A 21,270-nucleotide genomic window follows, 5' to 3' on the forward strand; every position below is an offset into this window, starting at 1 on the left:
GTCCTTGAACAAGACACTGATCATCTCATGCCGCCTGGGTGCTCTTCTCTAGTGGAGTCTGCTTTAAAATGTTGAATAAATAAAACCCTTCACTGTATGTGCATGTGCACAGTGGAATTTGTAATTTGGACAACCTGGTGTGATTCGGTTATCACAATACTGTGAGCCAAACTGATTAAAATGATCAGTGTTCTTATCAGCCAGCGGATATTTTAACCCTTTCTAATCAGTGAGCACAGTGTGTCTTAGTCCAGCATTTGTTTTAATTTAAAACATTAAAAAAATAAAAAAAAATAAACTTTTTATTTTACCAACAGCTGCAGCAAAAGACGATCATGTCTATTCTCAACACTGCAGCACTGGAGGGTGACGAGGTGGGTTTGCTTTACTGACTCTTATGTAACACAGTTAAATTGCACGGTGCATTGATCTTCTGTCAATATGCCCTGAAAGCACAGTCATCTGTTCATGTCATGGTGGTAAAGTCTGTTCTGTACTGAATAAAAAAAAAAATCCCTGAGTCATGCTGGTCATTGATTCAGTCGAAGGAATCTGCTGCCAAAATAATGACATAATCTTCCACCACCTACTGTATTTAGTGATGTATTTGAAGTTAGTTTTTTTCCACTAGGAGTATCATAACCTACAAGATGATTGTAAAAACATGCAAATAAAGTGTTATTTGCTACAGAATTGTTAATTATTTGCTCAAATGTGAGAGTTTGATGCATTTCTTTGTCACACTATTGTAAATTGTTGCCAGAGGAGTGAGGAGTGCAAAGATCAGCTGAAATATTACAACCACAGCAACATTAACAGATATTCTGTGTGCATGTGGTGCAGGTGATTTAGAGTTTTCACCCTACAACAATCAAGAAGTGTGAAGTGCTATGTATCTATCTCAGGTGTGAGGTTTTTATTTTTTCTAACGGACCATGTGTTGCAGTTCCCAGGTTACGATGTGGAGAACGTCCTGGGAAAAGAGGTGGGGCCCCTCACCGTTTACGTCCGAGTCGTCACCAGGAAACCAGCCCTATGGATGGGCCTGGAAGAGATTTGCCTCTAAAGGCTGTCAGGGTAGGGAGGTAGGGATATCAATCCTTGGACTTCAGCTGGCTCCAAGGATCTGCACACTAGGCCTTGGTGTGAGCCAGTTTAGCCTCCTTTCCTCCCCTCTGAAGGCCTCCCTGACAGCTTGAGGCTGTGCTGAAGTGAACAGGCTGCAAGAAGACAAGGTCTTGTTTGTGTTAATGATATGTGATCCTGTAGACCAGGAGCTGACAGCCCAAGGGTAGACCAGTGGCATGCAGCCTGTCAAAGCAGCCAACGTGGTTCATCAGCTGGAATGTGACTTTTAGGACATTTTTTTAAGTGATCTAAAAGCATTTCTCCAAGTCACCTACCTCTGGTTAAGATTACTGACACCAAGTCAATAAAGCTGTTTTTTTGCTGACTTGACTCTCTATTTCCTGTTGCACTTTTCTGACTTCTTGTGAGAAAAACACACTTTCTATAGATTGAAAGACTACTCACAAACACATACACACACACACACACCAGACAAATCTGCACCTTTTCAGTGATTTTTTTTTTTTTTATTATAGATTCCATAAACAAAACGTTTTCAAGGTTTCATACAAACTATATAAAAAGATCATGCTCTGGCTCTTATACAAAGTTTGGAATTATAAAAGATGTACCATATCAGGTATAACATCATATAAATGCAGTGGTAAAATAATTTAATACAAAGAAAATCCCACAAAAATATGGCAGCAACATCATATTTTCCAGTGCCATTATGGTAAGCTTAAAATACATCTGGTACAGATGGTAAAAAAATGAAATGTCTCTTGAGGTATGTTTCCTAAAAGCTCAGGTCTTAACAGTTAATTTGTCACCGGCTCTCTGCACTTGTGGAGCCCACAAAGGACGCGTTGGGCATCTGCTTGAAGAAATCTCGCAGCCCTGTGAGCTCTCTGGTTAGCTGCTCGATAGTTTTATGAAGTCTGTCGTTCTCAGCGCTCAGTTCAATCAGCTTCTGCTGCATGTCCAAGTTGCGCTTCTTGGCTTTGTCCCTGCTTTTCCTCACTGCTATGTTATTCCTCTCTCGCCTCTGTCGGTACTCCACGCTGTATCTGTCCACCGCCTTCTTCCCCTTTTCCCTCCCGATCTTCCGCGGGGAGGATTTGGCCGAGCTGGCGGTGGAGACGGGCTCCGGGGTCGTGGGGGGAGTTGGCTGCCCCGTGGGGAGGCTGACGGAGGTCTGGGCGCAGGTTTCGATCTGGGAAGGCAGGGATGAGGACATGTCGCTGTCGCTCCAGTCGGACTCCTGCTTGATGGGCGCGCTGTACGCCCCCTTGCTCAGCCCGCTGTCCGCCTTCCTCTCCGCGGTGTATGTGGCGGACATCTGCAGGCTGCTGGGCAGCGCGGAGCTGTGCATGTTGTAGAAATCCGCCTTCTCCTGCTTCACAGTGTTGAACAGGTCGAGGAAGAGCTCGTCGTTGCACAGCTCCAGGTTTGGCACGGCTGTCATGGACTCGATGTACTGGCTGAAGTCGATGGCGCTCTCGTCGTCGTACATGGCAGGGGCGGTGTTCAGCTCCACCATGGTGCCGTCCTCGCCCGCGCCGTCGCCCCTGCTGCCCGGCTTGCACACCTCCTGCTGCGGACAGCCCAGCTTGGTGCTCTCGTAGAAGTTAGCAGGCTCCATCGCCCAACTCATGTTGCATGGTGGAGACACGCAGTGGGAGTCCAGGCTGTATATGTCACACATGAACCCGGGTGACTTGTCCACGTGCGGTAGAGAGGAATTGAACCTGTGATCGTTGCCCACAGATGGGACAGCTCTCGGCTGCAGGCGCCTCTGTCGCTGGGAAGTAACGCGGGGCTTTCGTCCCTGGCCGCTGACTGTCAGGCTGCTGTCACTTTCTGCAGCGTCGCTACGTTTCGCGGAGTTTTGTAGCGTCTCCTCCGCTGACGTCACACGTGCCGCCCTCTCACGAGCCAGTCAGGTCAAACGGAGATCACGTGGTGTCCGTCAACTTCCCCGTTCGAGGAGGGAGGGGCGTGGCCGCACATGCCGCCCACTCTTTACTACGGTTGTATGAATGGCTCAGAGTTGTTTACATGCTGTAGGCTCTGGGCTGGCTGCTTGGGATTCACTGTCATTTGTCGGCCTATAAAAGTCTGAAGTATTCAGGTCATTTACTGCACTAAACGTAGCTGTATTACATTTATTATCAGCACAAGCATGACCCATGTGTAGGGCCCCTCGTCACAGACATGTTAAAGGCCCCTCAGCCTCCAAGTCCCCCCGATTTTGCATCGCTGTGTAGGTATTTCTACGTTTCGTCTCTGTTTGTCTCTCCTTTTGTTAACTTTGGTCTGTTTTTACTTGTTTTTTTTATCTTTGAGTTTGTTTGTAGTCAGCTTGAGTGTCATCATGTTCTTTTTTTTAGTAGTAAGTAGTTGTCTAGTTCAGGGGCTCTTGATCTCTTGGGCCTCTGGGCAGAGGAATAGGCCTGGTCAGTAACCCATTAATGAGCAGAACGTCTGCATTCAGAATGTTAAAGTAGAAGCACAGGAGTATTATCATCTAAATGTACTGAAAAAGTTATATACATATATATATAATATTCACTATGCAGAATATTCAGCGTGTAATACAGTAGCTCATTGGGTTGTTGGTTTGGTTGTGTGTTAGTTTACGTGTCGTGCATATAAAAGTGCCCAGCCCACATGAGTCTTACGAGACACATGGAAGGACTGCTGCATGGGCGTATTGGGCACAGGCCCAGGGGCTGAAAGGACCAGGGGCCTCCTGGGCTTCTTCTGAAAAAGTGTCACAAAAGACACATGTAATGACTACAAAAAGAAAAGAAAGGACTACAAAGAAGCACAAAGTGACTGCAAATAGATGCGAAATGACCACAAAGCTGCAAGTAAGTACAAAAATAGATAAAACAAATGACCACAAAGTGGTAAGAATACCAACCACAAGGGGACATAATATGACTAAAATTAGAAATAACCGCAAAGAGATAAACAGTGCATGAAGACACAAAAAATATCAAAATTTAAAAACATTGTTATCCTAACACTTTTATATTTAACCTGTCGAGGTGAAGCTCATTGTAACTACTTTATGTATAGCTGGATAGTTCCATCTGTATAATATTTTATGTCCTAAATATTAAATAGTAAATAGTAAAAGCACAATGTATTCATCTAAAAATGTGACATATTTAGTAATATAAGTATGAAGTAACAAAAAGTGGAAATACTCTAGTAACATACTTATACTTTATTGATTGTATTCCATCACTGGTCTCAAAAGTTGCTGTATTCCATAAATAGTGTTTGATGAAAGATTTACAGTTGAGGGAAACCCAGAAACATAGACTGCATACCTCCACTCTCAGACTGGAATTAATCTTACAGACATGCATTTGTAGTTCAAAATTGCAAGTACTATCATGCTGAAATACGTCATGAGGATATATGACAGTTCACAAATGGGTGGGGGGTGGGGGGCAAGGATGAGGAACACAAGAACAGTACTTGTGGTACATGTGTGGAGTTACATTTCAGCTCTGCAACAGATAGATTTACAGGATACAAAACTGAAGACAGATAAACACAGATTACAATACAGCATTTAGAAAGCTAAACTGGTTACATGCATTATATATATACTCATAGTTATTTGTTAACTATGACTGTAGATAAAGAGTTTTGGTGCTTGTATGGGTAAAAATAAATGCTACTTGATAATATTTACAATGCAAAATTAATTCATAACGGAAGTGGCTGATAACTTCATGTTACTGTCTTAAATGACTAATGTACTGACACTTCTCAGAAATGCTTCACTGTTTTCCTCTTGGGTAGCATGGTGTACTTTTCCTCTGTGATAGGCAGACGGTGCCACATGGTGGTCAATGAATGTATGAGCAGGATGAAATCACATTACATTCTGGATTTCTGCTTTAATTTGACAGCATGTACACCTCAGTGTGCTAAACAACACTTTTGCTTAAGTGAGCAAAAGCATAGGAACATGTGACTGAGAGGTGTTCCTTGTTACGCAGATGTGTAAATGACTACTTGTGGTTTTACATGGCAGGAAGATGACTGTGTCAGTGCATATGACTACAACAGAATAGAATAGAAGAAATACAACAGGTTTGCCATAAATTACACTTTACAAAGTTTATAATATTCATTTTATATCATATAATCTGTAGATAAAATTATATGTTGATGTGTGTAATTGGACTAGTTGTACTGAGAGGTTCACACCCAGAATGAACTGAATTAACACCTATATAAATGTGATACTGTATCAATGATAGTGTAGTATCAGAGGCATGATATAAGGAGACGTTATGGCAGAAGTATAATAATGTCTTGCATTAGAGTGTGTAGGTGTATTTATTAAAGTGCCCACTAGGTGTAGCCCATCATCTGTCTTAGATTATTCTTCCACTTTCGCAATTCATAAAAAGATTCTAATTAAATAGTTGTTTTTAATTTGCTTGTTTAAAATGATGTTTATATGTTGCCTAATTATTAGCAATATTTTTTTTTCTTATGTGCCATTTTAATTTTTATTTTTAAGCACGCTTTCATTGATTCTTCTTCTTCTTCTTCTTCTTCTTCTTCTTCTTCTTCTTATTATTATTATTATTATTATTATTATTATTATTATCGTTGTTGTTGTTGTTCTACATTATTTTTTGTATCTTGCGCTGTGTCAATAAAGATTTGCAGGCGGGGAAAAAAAAGTTATTTGTTATTGGACCAAACCAAATCAGTTGAGGGTTCCATGAGCGTAAGGGTCAGCGTAAGGAAACGTTTATCATAGTATGAATACAATATAAAAACATTCTGTTTTAAAGACCGTGTGTTTTTCTTTTATTTTGTATGTATAACGCTTTATTTGCCTTATTCTTTAAGGTGTTTTATAATGTGTAATTGATGTCACAGTGGGTGAGAGTCATCATGAACACCCCTCTGCAGCGAATGAGGCGGTCTCACGATCCTGGCTTACTATTGGTTCAAAGTTCCCCGCGAAAATAACGTCACCGGCAGTTTCGCGCCAGATCTGCAACACTTGGACATACACACTAGAAGAGGTAAGAGAAGTCGTAATTTAGTTAACATATTTATTATTTACCTACTGGTTATTGTGATAGACTCAAAGGGCCGGTTATTTGACATGCCTGGTTGACTGCACGCCGACGTGTTAGTTAGTTTTTATTATTATTTTAAGTGTTAAATCAGGTCAGATAGTGCAAGTAGGTTTCAGCTTATTGTTTCCTCTGCTGCCACATGTCAAATGGTGGAGAAGGTAGCTCCAACTCACACACAATCACAAAGTCAAGCTGGAATCGTTTCCCTCGTATAAGCAAACATGATGTGCACTATACATAAAGTTCTGTTGTTATGATTATTGAAGATTTGAGGACGGATTTATTGATGCGACATATTTAGCAGTGTATATAAGTGGCTATGCGACGTTAGTTAAAAGTTTCGAGTACTTTTTACTATCAACGCAAATTGTCAATTCATTTTAATGTATTTAATCTCTAGATAACCCATCAACAATGTCTTCCCCCACATCAACTCCCGGTGGCCGCAAACGTGGAAGAAACACCAACCCATCCACACGTGAGTCGTCATTGTTTTTTTGTTTTTTTGTCTTTGAGCCAAACCCTGACATTACTCCTCTGCCACTGAGATGATGTTGTGATACTAGGACATAGTTCTCTGTTTCTCTGTTGCACTGTCCTTAACCTCTCATGTCCTCAGCAGCCAGCAGTGATGGCCCCACCTCGCCCCCTTCTCAGAGGCGTAGAGGTCAGGACTCCTCTACTGGGGACCTGATGCCGATGCCCACCTCCCCAGCCACTGACATCCTCAGTCCTGCAGCACCTCAGGACACTTCTCTGTTCTCCAGCCCACGACCATCAGGTACTAAAGACAACAAATGTGCCTGGTTTGATTTATTTTGGCTTGTTTCATCCTTAATCAGTGGAATTATTACAAATCAATTACAAATGATTTAATGTGTGTTTTAACAGTGCTACCCAATGAAGTAGACATGAGCTCCCCTCTGATGTATGGGACTCCCAGCTCCAGGGTTGAGGGAACCCCTCGCAGTGGAGTGCGTGGCACCCCAGCCAGACAGCGTCCTGATCTGGGGTCAGTGAGGAAGGCTCCACAAGTCGATCTTCACTCTGAGCCGGTCAGTGGAGGAGTCAGGATGTTTAATATCATTGAAATGTTTGCATAAGCCAGTATTAGATTTAAGACTTGCTAAATGTTGGAGTGCTCACACATACATATAGTTCTCCTGGGGACCTTTGTTTCATGTCACACTGTTTCTCCCCCCATGTTATCAGTCTGCTAAAAATTAAAAAATAAAACAAAAAACCTTAGTAAATGTTGTTTTGCAGACAAATGCCGAAGGTGCAGTAGCCAGCGAATCAAACGCAGGCCAGAAACTGGTGATCTGGGGAACTGATGTCAATGTGGGGACATGCAAGGAGAAGTTTCAGGTATGAACATGATCAAATATTGTTATAAGTCATTTCCTTCTCTTAGAAAAACATTTGACCTGATGTTTCTATGTTTTGTTTCCAGAGGTTCCTGCAGAGGTTCATTGACCCTACATCCACTGAAGACGAGAATGCCGGTTTAGATCTGAACGAGCCGCTATACATGCAGAAGCTGGAAGAGGTAGCGTCATTAGGCTCTGGTTGTAAAGTAGTAATGCATCAAATTGAGGATGAAGAGTGTGTAGATCCCAACAAAATGATTGAAGTTGTTGCAGGAAATCCCCAAATGTTAAGCATTAAATATTTAATTTTTGTCTTGCAGATCAGTGTTGTTGGTGATCCAGTGCTAAATGTGAATTGCCTACATGTTCAGGCGTTTGATGCAGAACTTTACAGGCAGCTCATTTGCTACCCGCAGGTAAAGTCCTGTATTTATTTCCGTGATCTCATCTGTGCAAATAGGAAGTGTGGAAAGTGAAATATTTTCCTGTGCAATTGCATCCATGTTTGCTACATTTTGTAATTGAACAATAATCTTTTTAAGATAATACTAATATTAATGCTGATAACTGAGTTATTTTTCCTTTGCAGGAAGTAATCCCAACTTTCGACATGGCTGTCAATGAGCTTTTCTTTGAGCGTTTCCCAGACTCTATTCTGGAGTTTCAGATCCAAGTCCGCCCTTACAATGCCTTGAAAACCAGAAACATGCGGAGCCTGAACCCAGAAGGTGGGTGGTTTCATAAGGTGTCACATGATGCCTACAAAGTGAAATCACACTTATTAAGACTGCCATTTAAAAAGTTGTTCCATATTCAGTGTGTGTTTGTGAATATTGTTTATTAGTTTGTTAAATGTGAGGTATCAGCTTTAAGCTAAAGCTTCTCTGTTCTTTGTGTTGTCTGCATAGACATCGACCAGCTCATCACCATCAGCGGCATGGTGATCCGCACCTCGCAGCTCATTCCTGAGATGCAGGAGGCTTTCTTCCAGTGCCAGGTGTGCGCTTACAGCACCCGTGTGGAGGTGGATCGCGGACGCATCGCTGAGCCGGCTGTGTGTCGCCACTGCAACACCACCCACAGTCTGGCACTCATTCACAATCGCTCAGTCTTTTCAGACAAACAGATGGTGAGAATCTGATTGGGTTGGTAGTGGGGCACATGGCTTCCAATAAATGACACCTAATCTCAGAATATGCCAAGTGGTAACAGCTGATGTGTTGTGGAGGTCACGACATCTGTTGATTTATTAATCTTTCTTCACAACAGATCAAAATTCAGGAGTCTCCTGAAGACATGCCTGCTGGTCAGACCCCTCACACAACTATTGTCTATGCTCACAATGATCTGGTTGATAAAGTGCAGCCAGGAGACAGAATAAATATCACTGGTAAGAGTGTTTTTATTTATTTGCATTGTAACATGAAGTCAATTATTTGATCTTTTGTTTGGCTTAAAATAGTGAAACTTCAGAAATCTTCACATTGAACCCAAAAATGTTTCAATATTCAGCAGCGTTGTAACAGAGATAAGACAGAAACGACATGATGATTAAAATGATGATTTTCTTCTGATTAGTAGTCGATTATTTAGAGCTTTTCATACTGTTTGTGCTGATTGTTTCGGTCCTTCTTCACCAGTTTAACTGGTCATCAACCGAATTTGAGAGTCTCCACCTTGTCCTGCAGGTATCTACAGAGCAGTCCCCATGCGTGTTAACCCCCGTCAGAGCAACGTGAAGTCAGTTTACAAGACTCACATAGATGCCATTCACTTCCGCAAGACAGACGAGAAGCGTCTTCATGGTCTGGACGAGGAGGCTGAGCAGAAGCTGTTCACTGAAGACAGAGTGCAGATCCTGAAGGAACTGGCAGGCAAGCCAGACGTCTACGAACGCCTCTCCTCTGCCCTTGCACCGAGTATCTACGAACACGAGGACATCAAAAAGGTGTGTGGATGCGAGCCAAACTATGAGTGTTGCAGGGTAGATTTAGAGTTTCCAAGTATGTTTGAAACAATGTTATCCACATATTCTTGAGAATTCATGAAACACAACTTCACCAACAGATTATTTGACATTTAGGACTTGTCTCTACTCCTCCCAGGGCATCTTGCTCCAGCTCTTTGGAGGCACTCGCAAGGATTTCAGCCAGACAGGCCGCGGTCACTTCCGTGCAGAGGTGAACATCCTCCTCTGCGGAGACCCCGGCACCAGTAAGTCCCAGCTGCTGCAGTACGTCTACAACCTTGTGCCCCGTGGCCAGTACACATCAGGAAAAGGCTCGAGCGCTGTGGGTCTCACCGCCTACGTGATGAAGGACCCAGAGACCCGGCAGCTGGTGCTGCAGACTGGAGCATTGGTCCTGAGCGACAACGGCATCTGCTGCATCGACGAGTTCGACAAGATGAGTGACAACACTCGCTCTGTGCTGCACGAGGTCATGGAGCAGCAGACCCTCTCCATTGCCAAGGTACATTTGACAGATTTTTAATGCGTGCACACACGTTAGGAGAAAATGTGTAAAAGTAATCGCCAACTCTTATTTCGTTTGTTGCAGGCTGGAATCATTTGTCAGCTTAATGCCCGCACTGCTGTGCTAGCTGCTGCCAACCCTGTGGAGTCTCAGTGGAACCCCAAAAAGACCACGATTGAGAACATCCAGCTTCCCCACACACTTCTGTCCAGGTGAGTTCGAGCAGTCGGCACAATCACAATAGAATACCTGCTGGAAAATAATTTCCATCGTCTTAATTATTGAAATACTGATAAGAACTTTTTGGCGTTGAGCAACATTTAAAAAGGGTTTTTACATTTAAAGAGATGTGATTGTGGCTTCAATTTCAAACCTGTTTATTTAATGCCATGTAGTTTGAAATGTGAACTTTGTAATATAATACAAAGGAGTGATTATACAGAAAGTTAGCACAGGCTAGTGTTTGATTAATTAGGCTCTTTGTCTGAATCATATCTTCTTTAAAAACAGCCTGAAAAAACGTGTCACATTTCAAACCAAGGTAAATGATAAAGTGGATTAACTGCAGTTGAGGCTGCACCTACTGTCCTTTCTCATTGATTCCTTGTGATTTTTAGCCCTCGCTTGTCTTTAACATGCTGTTCTCATGCTCCATCAGGTTTGACCTTATATTCCTGATGCTGGATCCCCAGGATGAGGCTTACGACCGCAGGCTGGCCCACCACCTGGTGTCTTTGTACTACCAGAGCGAGGAGCAGATGGAGGAAGAGTACCTCGACATGGCTTTGTTGAGGGACTACATTGCATATGCACGAACATATATTAATCCAAGACTGAGCGAGGAAGCAAGCCAGGCCCTCATTGAGGTTTGTTGAAAACATCCAGACTGCTGTTAGCCTTAAAACTCAAACTGTTTGGTGTCAGCTGACCTTGTGCTTGTTTTTCCACAGGCCTACGTAGACATGAGGAAGATAGGCAGCGGTCGAGGCATGGTGTCCGCCTACCCCCGACAGCTGGAGTCCCTCATCCGCCTGGCAGAGGCCCACGCTAAAGTGCGCTTCTCTGAGAAGGTGGAGACCATCGATGTGGAGGAGGCGAAGCGGCTGCACCGAGAGGCCCTCAAACAGTCCGCGACTGACCCCAGAACAGGATTTGTTGACATCTCTATTCTCACCACAGGTATGTAAGAAAGGGCCTTGATGGTATTTACAGTTTGCTTGGATGTGTTATGAATTGTAACAACTGTCTTTAGAGGCTGTCATGTAATATGCCGACTGAAGTCAGTGGGAACACTTTAGAGTGTGAGTAGTAGTTAATCACTTGGTCGGCCTCGTCAGTCTCCCTGTGTCCAAAGCAACATCTTCAAATGTCTTATCTGTCCAATCAACGGTTCAGAACCTAAAGATGTCACTACATTGACTTGTGATTGCAGGTATGAGTGCCACTGCACGCAAGCGTAAGGAGGAGGTCGCCCAAGCCCTGAAGAAACTGATCCAGGCCAAAGGAAAGACGCCCGCCATGAAATACCAGCAGCTGCTCGATGACCTCAGAGGACAGTCGGAAACTGTAATAATTTCACTTAAATTGTTCAAATAAAATGTTGCGATTAAGGTTAACCAGTTTTCAGGTCTGCATAATAGTAACGATGCATTAATACTTAATACATTTAAAAAGTGAAGCCATTTGAGAAAAGATGTTCAACCGCAACTGTGGTAGTGGAAAATAACATGAGCCACAAAAGGAGAACCTATGAAAGTATTAAGCCAAATTATATGTTGTATATTTTTATCAACACCCCCACCTTCTGTAATGACGTCCTCGTTTGTCACTGTGTTTTCAGGCGATCACTAAAGAGCTGTTCGACGAGGCGCTGCGAGCCCTGGCTGACGACGATTACTTGACGGTCACTGGAAAGACTGTTCGTCTCCTTGCTTAAGGCGCAACCTGCAATTATGTACAGTACTTAATTTTAAAGCCTGTCCTGTGTCTTTTCTCATGCTGTAAAAAAAAAAAAGAAAGTGTATGATTGATGAAGCGTATGTTCGAATATCCTGGATTTGAAAATGGGATTCAGAATGACCAGATGACTCATTCAATAATTGGTGTCCTGTTGTGATTTCAAAGAAAAGAGAAATAAAACACCTGGAATGCAGAATAATAGAGCTAATATTTAAAAGTGCTTGTATTTCTTTGTATTTCTTCTTTAGTTTTGTACTCTGTTATAGTAAAAAGCTCCTTTTTTTTCCCCCCCAACTTGTACATTGTAATCACTTGAGTTTCAGGTGTTTTGGGAATGTGTTAAAGCAAGTTTGAAACCTACCGTGTGTTCCTCTTTTTTTGTATGAAATTTATAAATGAATACTTATTACTACATTTATGTCCTTCTGTTCTGTTTGTTAATAGAGAGAAAATAAAAAGTTGCTCACAGAAAATGCACAGTTTCTTTTTTTTTTCTAGTAGTGTAATTAAATTGAAAGTGTATGATTGTTTTTAATACAATATAAAATTCCTTTTAAGATTTCTAGCTGGTTGAGTTTCTCAGCAGCAGCCAAATACAGACGTCCTTTAGGAAAAACTGGTCCAGAGAGATCTGAGACTGGGATGATGGTTATCCTTTTAACCTTTCCACACAGAAACGCCTTGAAACAAAGTCAAGTCGGTGCTGCAGAGGCAGAAATTCAAGTCTGAGAAGCTTGTGGAGATTTACCCAAAAAGAAAATATTAACTTTTTTAGCAAATTTGCAAAGAAATCAGAGAAATGCATTCACTTTTTGCAGCTCACTATAAATTAAATGCATTAGAAAAGTGCAGGAATTTGAATATTGAGTTGTGTATTTTGTGAAAATGAAATTTAGGAGCAGTATGTATTGGGGTAGTTGCCACATAGCAGAGCAGAGCAGAGTAGAGCAGAGTAGAGTAGAGTAGAGCAGAGCAGAGCAGAGTAGAGTAGAGCAGTAGAGCAGAGTAGAGTAGAGTAGAGTAGAGCAGAGTAGAGTAGAGTAGAGTAGAGTAGAGCAGAGTAGAGTAGAGCAGAGTAGAGCAGAGTAGAGTAGAGTAGAGCAGAGTAGAGTAGAGTAGAGTAGAGTAGAGTAGAGTAGAGCAGAGTAGAGCAGAGCAGGGTGCAGCAGAGACCTGTCGCTGTGACGTCACACTGCTCTGCGCTTCTGGACTCGGCTGAAGAACATGGCGGCCTCCTCAGGTCTGTATGCCTTCAAACTAACATCCACAGCGACACGAAGTGTGGGCGAAGCCGGGGCGACGCTGACATCTCAGCCTGCAAACGTGCTTATTTGCTCACTTCAGATGTTTACAAAAGAGCTCTGGGCTGTAGATGTTTCGTGAACGCCTCGTTTCGGTAGAGCAATGTTCCCCACCGGACCCATCTACTTCATGGAGCCGCTGCGTTCTAGCTAAAGCGAGGCGTTGTCAATAGCGTGTCCCGTGTGTTAGCTTAAATAGCGCAAGGTGGCAAACATGTAATCTAATATTAACCTATAAGTCTCGCAAAGAAACCGCTGCAAATAGTATTATGACAAAGGAAAGTTGAACGAGGTGTGTGAAGTGGTCTTAATTTGATGGTTGTAAACAACCGCAGGCAGTACCAGTTAGCTTAAGCTAGCTAGCTTAGCCACTAGAAAATTCTGCGAGTGTCCAACCTGCTATCTCCGTCTATCTTATCATTGTAATACACTCTGTGTTTACTGTCCACTTATGTGTTTGCGTGCTTTACTAGCAAATAAGTAGCAGTAATTTATTTAGTGGCATTTGCAGTAATTGTGAATTTTTATAGCCCATGTGAGACACAACAAAATGACAACGGAAACGTTATAACGTGGGGACCCGTCAAACAGCTGCTAGCTAACGTCATTGTCACACATTTAGATTGAATATGAAATATTGATATCTAGGAATGGATATAAGAATCAATCCAGTGTTTCTACACAAGGCACATATTCAGCAGTGCAAGGTGAGGTGAAGTGATGTGTGTGGAAATTCACCGGATTGATTGATAAAACGTTACAGCTTCTGCATTTGGCACGTTGTGTGTCAGCAAATAGTCGGAGCCCATGTCTCCGCTCTACAGGAAGCGTGGTCCGCAAACTTGCAAAATAAATTTTACATAACAGAAAACAGAAGAAAAAAAAAAACTTCAAATTTCACATAACCTTTAATTTATTTCCTCTAGTTAGTCACACACCACGGGGATGTTATGACAAATTGGAGAAACGGTAGTTTCAACATAATCTAGACTATAATATTACAAATTGTTTCGATTTGATTATCCATTTTTACTTAGTTATGAATGTCACAGTTTACAGGAATAAAAGTAGTTATAACACTTAAAAAGTAATGAAGGCCCTTTTCATTTAGTAATCCTATCAGTCAGTCCCCTACGATCCTAACTTGACATTTCTTTCACATTGTTGCAGGAACTCCATTGCTTTCCTGTCAGCAACAATACTGACAGACCTTTAAAACAGAATTTAAGGTTATGATTAATACTTTTACAGAGAATGGTTCCAGGTTCTTAAAAAACAAACACTGGCTGTTTGTTTTTCGACTGTTCTGGCTGGTGAGACATGTAAAAGTCAAGTCAACTAGTAGTGGTGATGTTGAAGTCGCCTAATATTTCAATGTAAGATGTAGTTACTAAAAGAGTCGATCAGAAAATGCTGACATAAAAACAGTGCTGAAGGTCAGAGATCTAAATTAGTGTGCATAGTACTGCTCTATGCAACTTAATCATGTGCAGCAGTGGTTCATATGTTGAACACTTACAGTCAGGAGATTTATGCAGTTTAGTGGTTTTCTGTTTAAGAAATTATCACAACCAAACCCTGACCTGTCGTCAGTCAGTCAGTCAGTCAGTCAGTCAGCCAGCCAGCAATCCATGTTTCAGTGAGGAAAAATAAAATCTGGAATCTGAATAAAGTCTGGAAGTGCTGAGTAGTTTTCTTATTACTGGTTCTAAGTACGAGGATTAGGTCATCCAGTAAGAGCGACGTGAAAACATCTCTATGAGATCTAATATATTTTCATTTTTTTGAGTATTTTAGTTGAAACACAATCAGCAGATTTATCGATAATGTTAATCATTGTTAGTTGAGGCCCTGGTCTTCGTAGCTTTCTGTACGGCAGTTTCTTGTTACTTAGCAGCTGACAAATATGCTGCCACCACTAACACTGTGGCGAGCTAAAATTAGTTAACATGTGTCTCTATTCAGTGTTTGCACGTTGAGAAAGGACTGAAACATCTTGTGAGGGAGCTCATATGTGACAAAAGCATCAATACTTCATTGCACATCAGATGTAGAATGATGATTTTAAAAAAGTGATTTGAGTTGCAGGGGAAAATTTTAACATTTTCACCATTCCTTCTCCTAAATCCTGTGGCCCTTATAAATCACAGTTGTCACTTCTCTTTTTGTGAATTTGTCTGCAAGACCATAACTTTGCATGGCAGTAGTTTTACTTAGGTGCTGTCCTCTCTACCACCACCACTCCTCTGGTCATAAGTGGTTTATCTGGTTCATCATTTACTCTGCAATAGGTCCCTGTCAGGCCCCACGTTTAATGCTGGTATCTCAGAAGTCTTCCAAAACAATTTTCCCAGTATCTTAACTCTTACTAGTGTTAACTAGTTTTGAAAGATTTTATTAACAACTCAGCTGTTATAAAAATAAGTTATAAGACGATTGCATGTTATACCTAGAATCATTTATTGAAAATCAGCATTATAGGCCCTTGTGCTTTAAATCTCGTGACCGTTTCCAAACAGCTGTCGAGTGCAGATTTTTATTAGGGTTCAATGTTCAGCAGCATCAGATTTCATCAGTATATGTCTGGTGAGTTAGGTGTCAAATTAGAGGCCATTCTACAGTAGATACACGTGCAAGTTTCAGCACATTTCATTGTACCAGCACATTTCATTGTACACTGTACTATGTACATTTGTGCATATGACAAATAAACTCATCTTTTCTAAGTGTTGTATGCTGTGGTGGCCATGTGTGTATAGTGCAGCATCCATTGACTAATTTCTGGATTTAACCAGTGTTGTCTTAGTTAAACAATCTTACTCATATGTCTGCATTAATTTTCCTGCTGCTCTTTGATTTGTGTCTACAAATCAGTTTCCATGATTGGAGCAGCAACAGAAACTTTCACAAGAAAACTCTTGACAACTGACGAGACCTGAATCTAAAGTATTTAACAAAGAAATAAGCAAAATCAGCAAGAGCCAGGAAGTATTTTTGTATTTTCCTTGATAATTGAATCAAACTGTTAATTGATATGCAGTAAAATAATTAGCAAATAATCAATTAATTATTGCAGCTTTATTTACTTAATTCATCTTTTAGCCTGTACTTTGTCACAAAAATGTAGAAAGACGTTATCAGTCCCCCAATTGGCCATAGATTTTCATATTGCTGGTTTTGACTATACAAGTTTAAGACAATATAAAACATTTGAACTGTTTGTTAAAAAACAGAATGACTGTATAGGAATTTTCAGTTTAATAATTAGTTCCTCTTATTTCCCGCTGACTGTAGCTTTTGAAAGGCTGATTTCATAAAACAGCTGTGCAGTTGAGATTTTAGCAGAAGATTCTCAAAGATGAGGGAATAAAGGGAACTGTTTTCAGCAGCGTATTAATACACATTTGGTGCACTGCTATAGATTTACACCAGCAGGATGGTGTATGCAGTTTATTTTTCACAGTATCGCAACATGTCAACAGTGGTGGTCTACAGATGAACAAGATGTATTAGACTGTGGCTACCAAGGCAGAATAGCCCTCTGGGGTCTAGGGTTTTCTCCTAGTATTGATGTTCCAACTCTTGCTATATAAACATTTGTATAAATTTAGCACTGTAAGGTACAAACAAATAATATCAGTTTTTTAGCAGAACGTGGGCTTTTTGACTATATTTGATGCCGTGATATTTTAAAAAGCTGTGGTTCACCAGCTTTAAGCAAAGCTGCTTTTTATTATGATAATTTCTATTGCAATAAAAAGAAAGGAGAAGTAGATTATATTAGTAGTCACATAGAGCTAATATGAAACATACAGTGTGTTTAAGATAAGGAAATAACAAGTAATATTCATTGTAATTTAGGAAAATACTTCAGATTAGTTGTGTGCTGATGTACTGATTAAAAAAAATGTGTAAGTCTTAATGTGATCTTGTTGTTTTAGAAGTTAAAGTTCCACGCAATTTTCGCTTGTTGGAGGAGCTTGAAGAGGGACAGAAAGGCGAAGGTGATGGCACAGTCAGCTGGGGCCTCGAAGATGACGAAGACATGACTCTCACACGGTGGACAGGCATGATCATTGGACCAGCAAGAGTAAGCAGAGGGAATTCAGCATGTGGATAGAGAATATTGGATAGATATCAAATGTAAATGTGTTTCTCTTTGTTTTTCAGACCAATTATGAGAACAGGATATACAGTCTGAAAGTGGAATGTGGACCTAGATACCCAGAGACAGCCCCCACTGTTAGATTTGTAACAAAAATTAGCATGAATGGGATAAATAATTCCAACGGGACGGTGAGTAGCATCACAAAATCTGACAAGGTCATGTTCGAGTTGCTCCAAAATAAATAGTTGGACGTTGCAGTTTTGCGGCGCACAGATGCGATCCATGCAATAACTCATTGTCAGCGCTCCTGTCACAGTGACTGATGGGTGTTTTCTTGTTTCTCTTGTCCCACAGGTGGATTCACGTAGCATACCAATATTAGCAAAATGGCAGAATTCTTATAGCATTAAAATTGTTCTTCAAGAGTTAAGGCGTCTAATGATGTCCAAAGAAAATATGAAGCTTCCACAACCACCAGAAGGACAAACCTACAGCACTTAATCGTAATGGATTGTTTCGACCCTCTGTCTTAAACCTTACTCTCTTAGAAATATTGTGTAAAATCATCCAGAGGCTCACTTCGCACATCAACAGTATCGTCTGCAAGAGCAAGATTGGACTTTCTTATTACATAGCTCATTCAAAAAAAAAAAATGTCCCTGCAGTTAAGCACTGAATAGATAGTTAAAAGACTACCAGACCACAGTTATCCGCCTTTAATAAAGTTACTTTGACAATGACTTTTATGTTCGACCTGTTCCAGCTTGAGTGGGCTTGAAGAGGGAAGCATTATGCCACGCAGAGGCTGTACAAGAGTCCCAATAGTTTTATGTTCAAGTGACTGATCACTGAAGTAAACAGCAAGATGTGTGTGTCAAGGCATGTTCTGTAACTAATACCTAGTCGAAGAGAAGCCACGTTTTTGAGTTGTTAGTCAAATTTAGCAGGTTCATTGAAATATCATGCAGATTACTGAATATTAAACTGTGGCTGTAGTCTAAAAGTAGTGTCACAAGGTAAGAATGATTTTTTTTAATAAATATATATATATATATCTGTATTTGACACAATACCAATATGTTTCTGTTCTGCAGCTCTTTGACATGTAACAGACGTTGAAGCCTGTTCTGTTCTGAAACCCTTGCATTTAACTTCTAGTGAAAATGGCAGGTGTATGAACTTGTGATTTTCTGAAATTAAAATCACTGTCTGCGAAAAAAACAAACCCTGAGGTTGAAGTTTATCTCGCTCTCTGGCTGTTCCTACACTTACCGGTTCTCCCACAAGAGGGCCTTAGCTGACAAGGCAATCTCTGTTGGCAGCTGCATTCACGAGTCATGCATTATGTTGAGAATGTGCTCTCGCTGTCCCTGTTGGGCTGTGTAATAGGAACCGGGTTAATGAAACTGCTGGGTGACACCACACTGCAGATATTTGATACATGACTTCTACTCATTAGAATATTATTAAAACTCCATTTATTTACATTGCAATTCTTTAGTGTCACATTTATTAGGCGAACAAGTCTAATTCTGATTGATAGTTCATCCAGATGTTGTTTTGTGCAACACTACACAGTGTTTTGTGGTACATGTCCAGTTCAGCAACCTTTTTTTGTTTTGCAGCTGTTTGATTATTCATAAAGATTAATTAACCAAATGGGCAGTCACTGCAGATGGTGTAACTTTATACCTTTATTACAGTCTGTGTTGCTACACATTAAGTTTTACAAGTAAAGTTAAATGTAAATGTACTTGCTAAACAAAAGAGAACCTTTGTGCCAGTGGAATGAGGCATAATGCTGTTTGATTTCCACTGGCACCAGACTCAGTGATATTTTCGAAGAATTAATATTTGATGGTCCAGTTGTAAAACACTGATGCACTCAGTCAAATTATTAAATTCACATTTAAGTTGTTTGCCAAAACACAGCTTGTGACGTTGATCTGACATTGTGAAAACCTTCACATGGTTGTTAACTTTTGAAAGGCACAGAGCAACTCTTGATATATCTGTGTCCTCAAAAGCGTTCATGGCTCCAAGACAGTCCGTCTGTGGGTGACATATAGAAGTGATGGACCGCGGTGGCTTCTACATTCGACCCGGGTGACCTCCGGGCCGTATATCTACCTCTGTGCAGTCGAGCCTGACTTCAGGCAGCTTGTCTTGTTTTGAGTCTGGGATGGGCACCCATCTGTTGGCCACATTGTGACCTGCAACCTTCACACTGTTGCAGCAGCAAAGCAAGGCAGGTCTGCGTTGGTGATGATTCAAAATCAGGTCTTGAAATAACACAGGGCCTTTGTACCATAGGTCACACACTGTACCTGCATGTGTAACCTCAAAATGCTGACTTGTATAAACACATCTTCTATTAGTTTGTTTTACTTTCTAAGGAAATAACAGAGTTGCATCTGCACAATGGATAAAGCAGCTGAAAACATAATTTGTGGACTGCATGAATCTCTCAGCTACATTTGCAGCATTTGCATATCAACACTCATAGTTTCTGTTTTTAAGACACATTTGCATAGGGTGAGCTTTGATGTCATTGTTATTGCTCCACTGTCTCTCGTGTCCAATCACTTCAGAGCTCTGTCCCCTAGAGGGCGCTCTACGCTCAGGCTTGTCCTTGGCAGGGATCTGTGAAGGGGTTTCTGTTTGGCGGACATGTCTGAAAAGGCCCTGCCACTGTGATGCTTCCAGGCTCCATTTGTGCATGCTGTCATTATTCTTTAGAAAAGTGACATGTTTTGCAGTTTGCTGAAGGGAACAGCAGCCCGGCTGTTTGCAGGCTACAGTGTAAAGGCTTTTAGCTGGTGTCCCTGCGTGTCCTTACGGGGCTATTGAGGTTGAGCACATTGATAGATAACTTGTTTTTTTTTTACTATTCCACTGTAAATCTGTGAATGCAAGCAAGATTTCTTACTTCAGCTTGTGTGCGTGCATGTGTGTGGGTGTGAGATGAGTCAGTGTTTGCTGCGGAGGATGACCTCGCTCCTCTTCAGTCTGTGCGAGACGAGATTTGACTTTCTAGATGTGACAGTTAGTATATGGGCATAGCTTCCATCAGCTATATGCTCTCCTTGCTTGTTGTTTTGTTTATTTTTCCCCACTCCTCTCGGAAGTCATGAATATAAAATCAGAAGTGGCTTGTGTTGCAGCCAGTTCACTCAGCAGCACACTGTCATATATAAATATAAAAGACACAGCCCCAGGTTACAAAGGCTTATTCCTTTATTTGCCACATGTACGTCCAAAGTAGACTTCTCTGAACCTTTGCTCCTAATGACTGCACTTTTTGGAGGATCTCATTTGAATGGAAGTAGGAAATCCTTACTTGACTATTTAACCTCCGGCCCCATCACACTAATCTGAATTTCAAACTCGGGCACCTGCACAAAAGCACCAGCTGAAAGTGCACTGAAAGCTCACTGAGCTTATTACACTTGTACCACCCGTTCTATTTTAGTTTCTTTATAAGGTGCCATCTGGGCAAAAATAACGAGTTATATTGCTTTGGGTTGGAAGGGACTAAAGAGAGAAAGCCAGAGAGCTATTCAGTGATCTAACATGGGAAGGAATGTGGTGGCGAGGACATGTGTCTCGTCCGCTGGCAGACTGCTGGAACCGGGCTCCTGCTCCCAGAGCTCTCACCTTTTGCCCCGAGAGGCCAAAAGGTCACGACTTGTGTCTGTCGATACTGTAAAAAGCTTTGTCTTCTTTTACAGTCGCCGAGAAGAGAGTATGTCTGTCTTCCTGTGAAACCCCATTTGTTCACGTTCTCCAAGCGAGTTTTACAGGACAGAGAGCTCAGAGATGTGGCTTCAGATTAAAGATAAAACCACTGTTGAGGACGTA

General features: G+C 41.3%; 4 protein-coding genes across 5 annotated transcripts in view; 3 read left to right on the plus strand and 1 right to left on the minus strand.

Moving 5' to 3' along the window:
- The window catches only part of spidr (scaffold protein involved in DNA repair), a 30,059-nt gene extending 28,606 nt beyond the window's left edge, over window positions 1-1,453 (plus strand). For both annotated transcript variants that reach the window (XM_026374284.1, XM_026374285.1), the window contains exons 19-20: window positions 318-374; window positions 947-1,453. In XM_026374284.1, coding sequence (XP_026230069.1) covers window positions 318-374; window positions 947-1,066 — 177 coding nt within the window. In that variant the 3' untranslated portion in view covers window positions 1,067-1,453. The remainder of the gene's footprint in view (window positions 1-317; window positions 375-946) is intronic.
- Window positions 1,454-1,595: 142 nt separating this feature from the next.
- Window positions 1,596-2,945, minus strand: cebpd (CCAAT enhancer binding protein delta). Its single transcript, XM_026375522.2, has one exon. It carries the CDS (start codon window positions 2,774-2,776, stop codon window positions 1,898-1,900), a length of 879 nt encoding a protein of 292 aa, XP_026231307.1. The 5' UTR covers window positions 2,777-2,945; the 3' UTR covers window positions 1,596-1,897.
- A 3,051-nt stretch (window positions 2,946-5,996) lies between these two features.
- Window positions 5,997-12,412, plus strand: mcm4 (minichromosome maintenance complex component 4). Its single transcript, XM_026375409.1, has 17 exons — window positions 5,997-6,140; window positions 6,598-6,675; window positions 6,820-6,978; window positions 7,089-7,252; window positions 7,464-7,565; window positions 7,651-7,746; window positions 7,888-7,983; window positions 8,157-8,295; window positions 8,476-8,696; window positions 8,837-8,957; window positions 9,256-9,515; window positions 9,673-10,038; window positions 10,126-10,253; window positions 10,700-10,907; window positions 10,992-11,220; window positions 11,474-11,607; window positions 11,882-12,412. Exons 2-17 carry the CDS (start codon window positions 6,612-6,614, stop codon window positions 11,975-11,977), a joined length of 2,583 nt encoding a protein of 860 aa, XP_026231194.1. The 5' UTR covers window positions 5,997-6,140; window positions 6,598-6,611; the 3' UTR covers window positions 11,978-12,412.
- Window positions 12,413-13,095: 683 nt separating this feature from the next.
- ube2v2 (ubiquitin-conjugating enzyme E2 variant 2) lies at window positions 13,096-18,634 on the plus strand. Its single transcript, XM_026375238.1, has 4 exons — window positions 13,096-13,240; window positions 17,243-17,391; window positions 17,472-17,597; window positions 17,764-18,634. The coding sequence occupies exons 1-4, from the start codon at window positions 13,225-13,227 to the stop codon at window positions 17,908-17,910; spliced, it is 438 nt and encodes a 145-aa protein (XP_026231023.1). The 5' UTR covers window positions 13,096-13,224; the 3' UTR covers window positions 17,911-18,634.
- Window positions 18,635-21,270: the final 2,636 nt, after the last annotated feature.

This window comes from Anabas testudineus, chromosome 17 (assembly GCF_900324465.2).
Source record: "Anabas testudineus chromosome 17, fAnaTes1.2, whole genome shotgun sequence".
Lineage (NCBI taxonomy): Eukaryota > Metazoa > Chordata > Actinopteri > Anabantiformes > Anabantidae > Anabas > Anabas testudineus.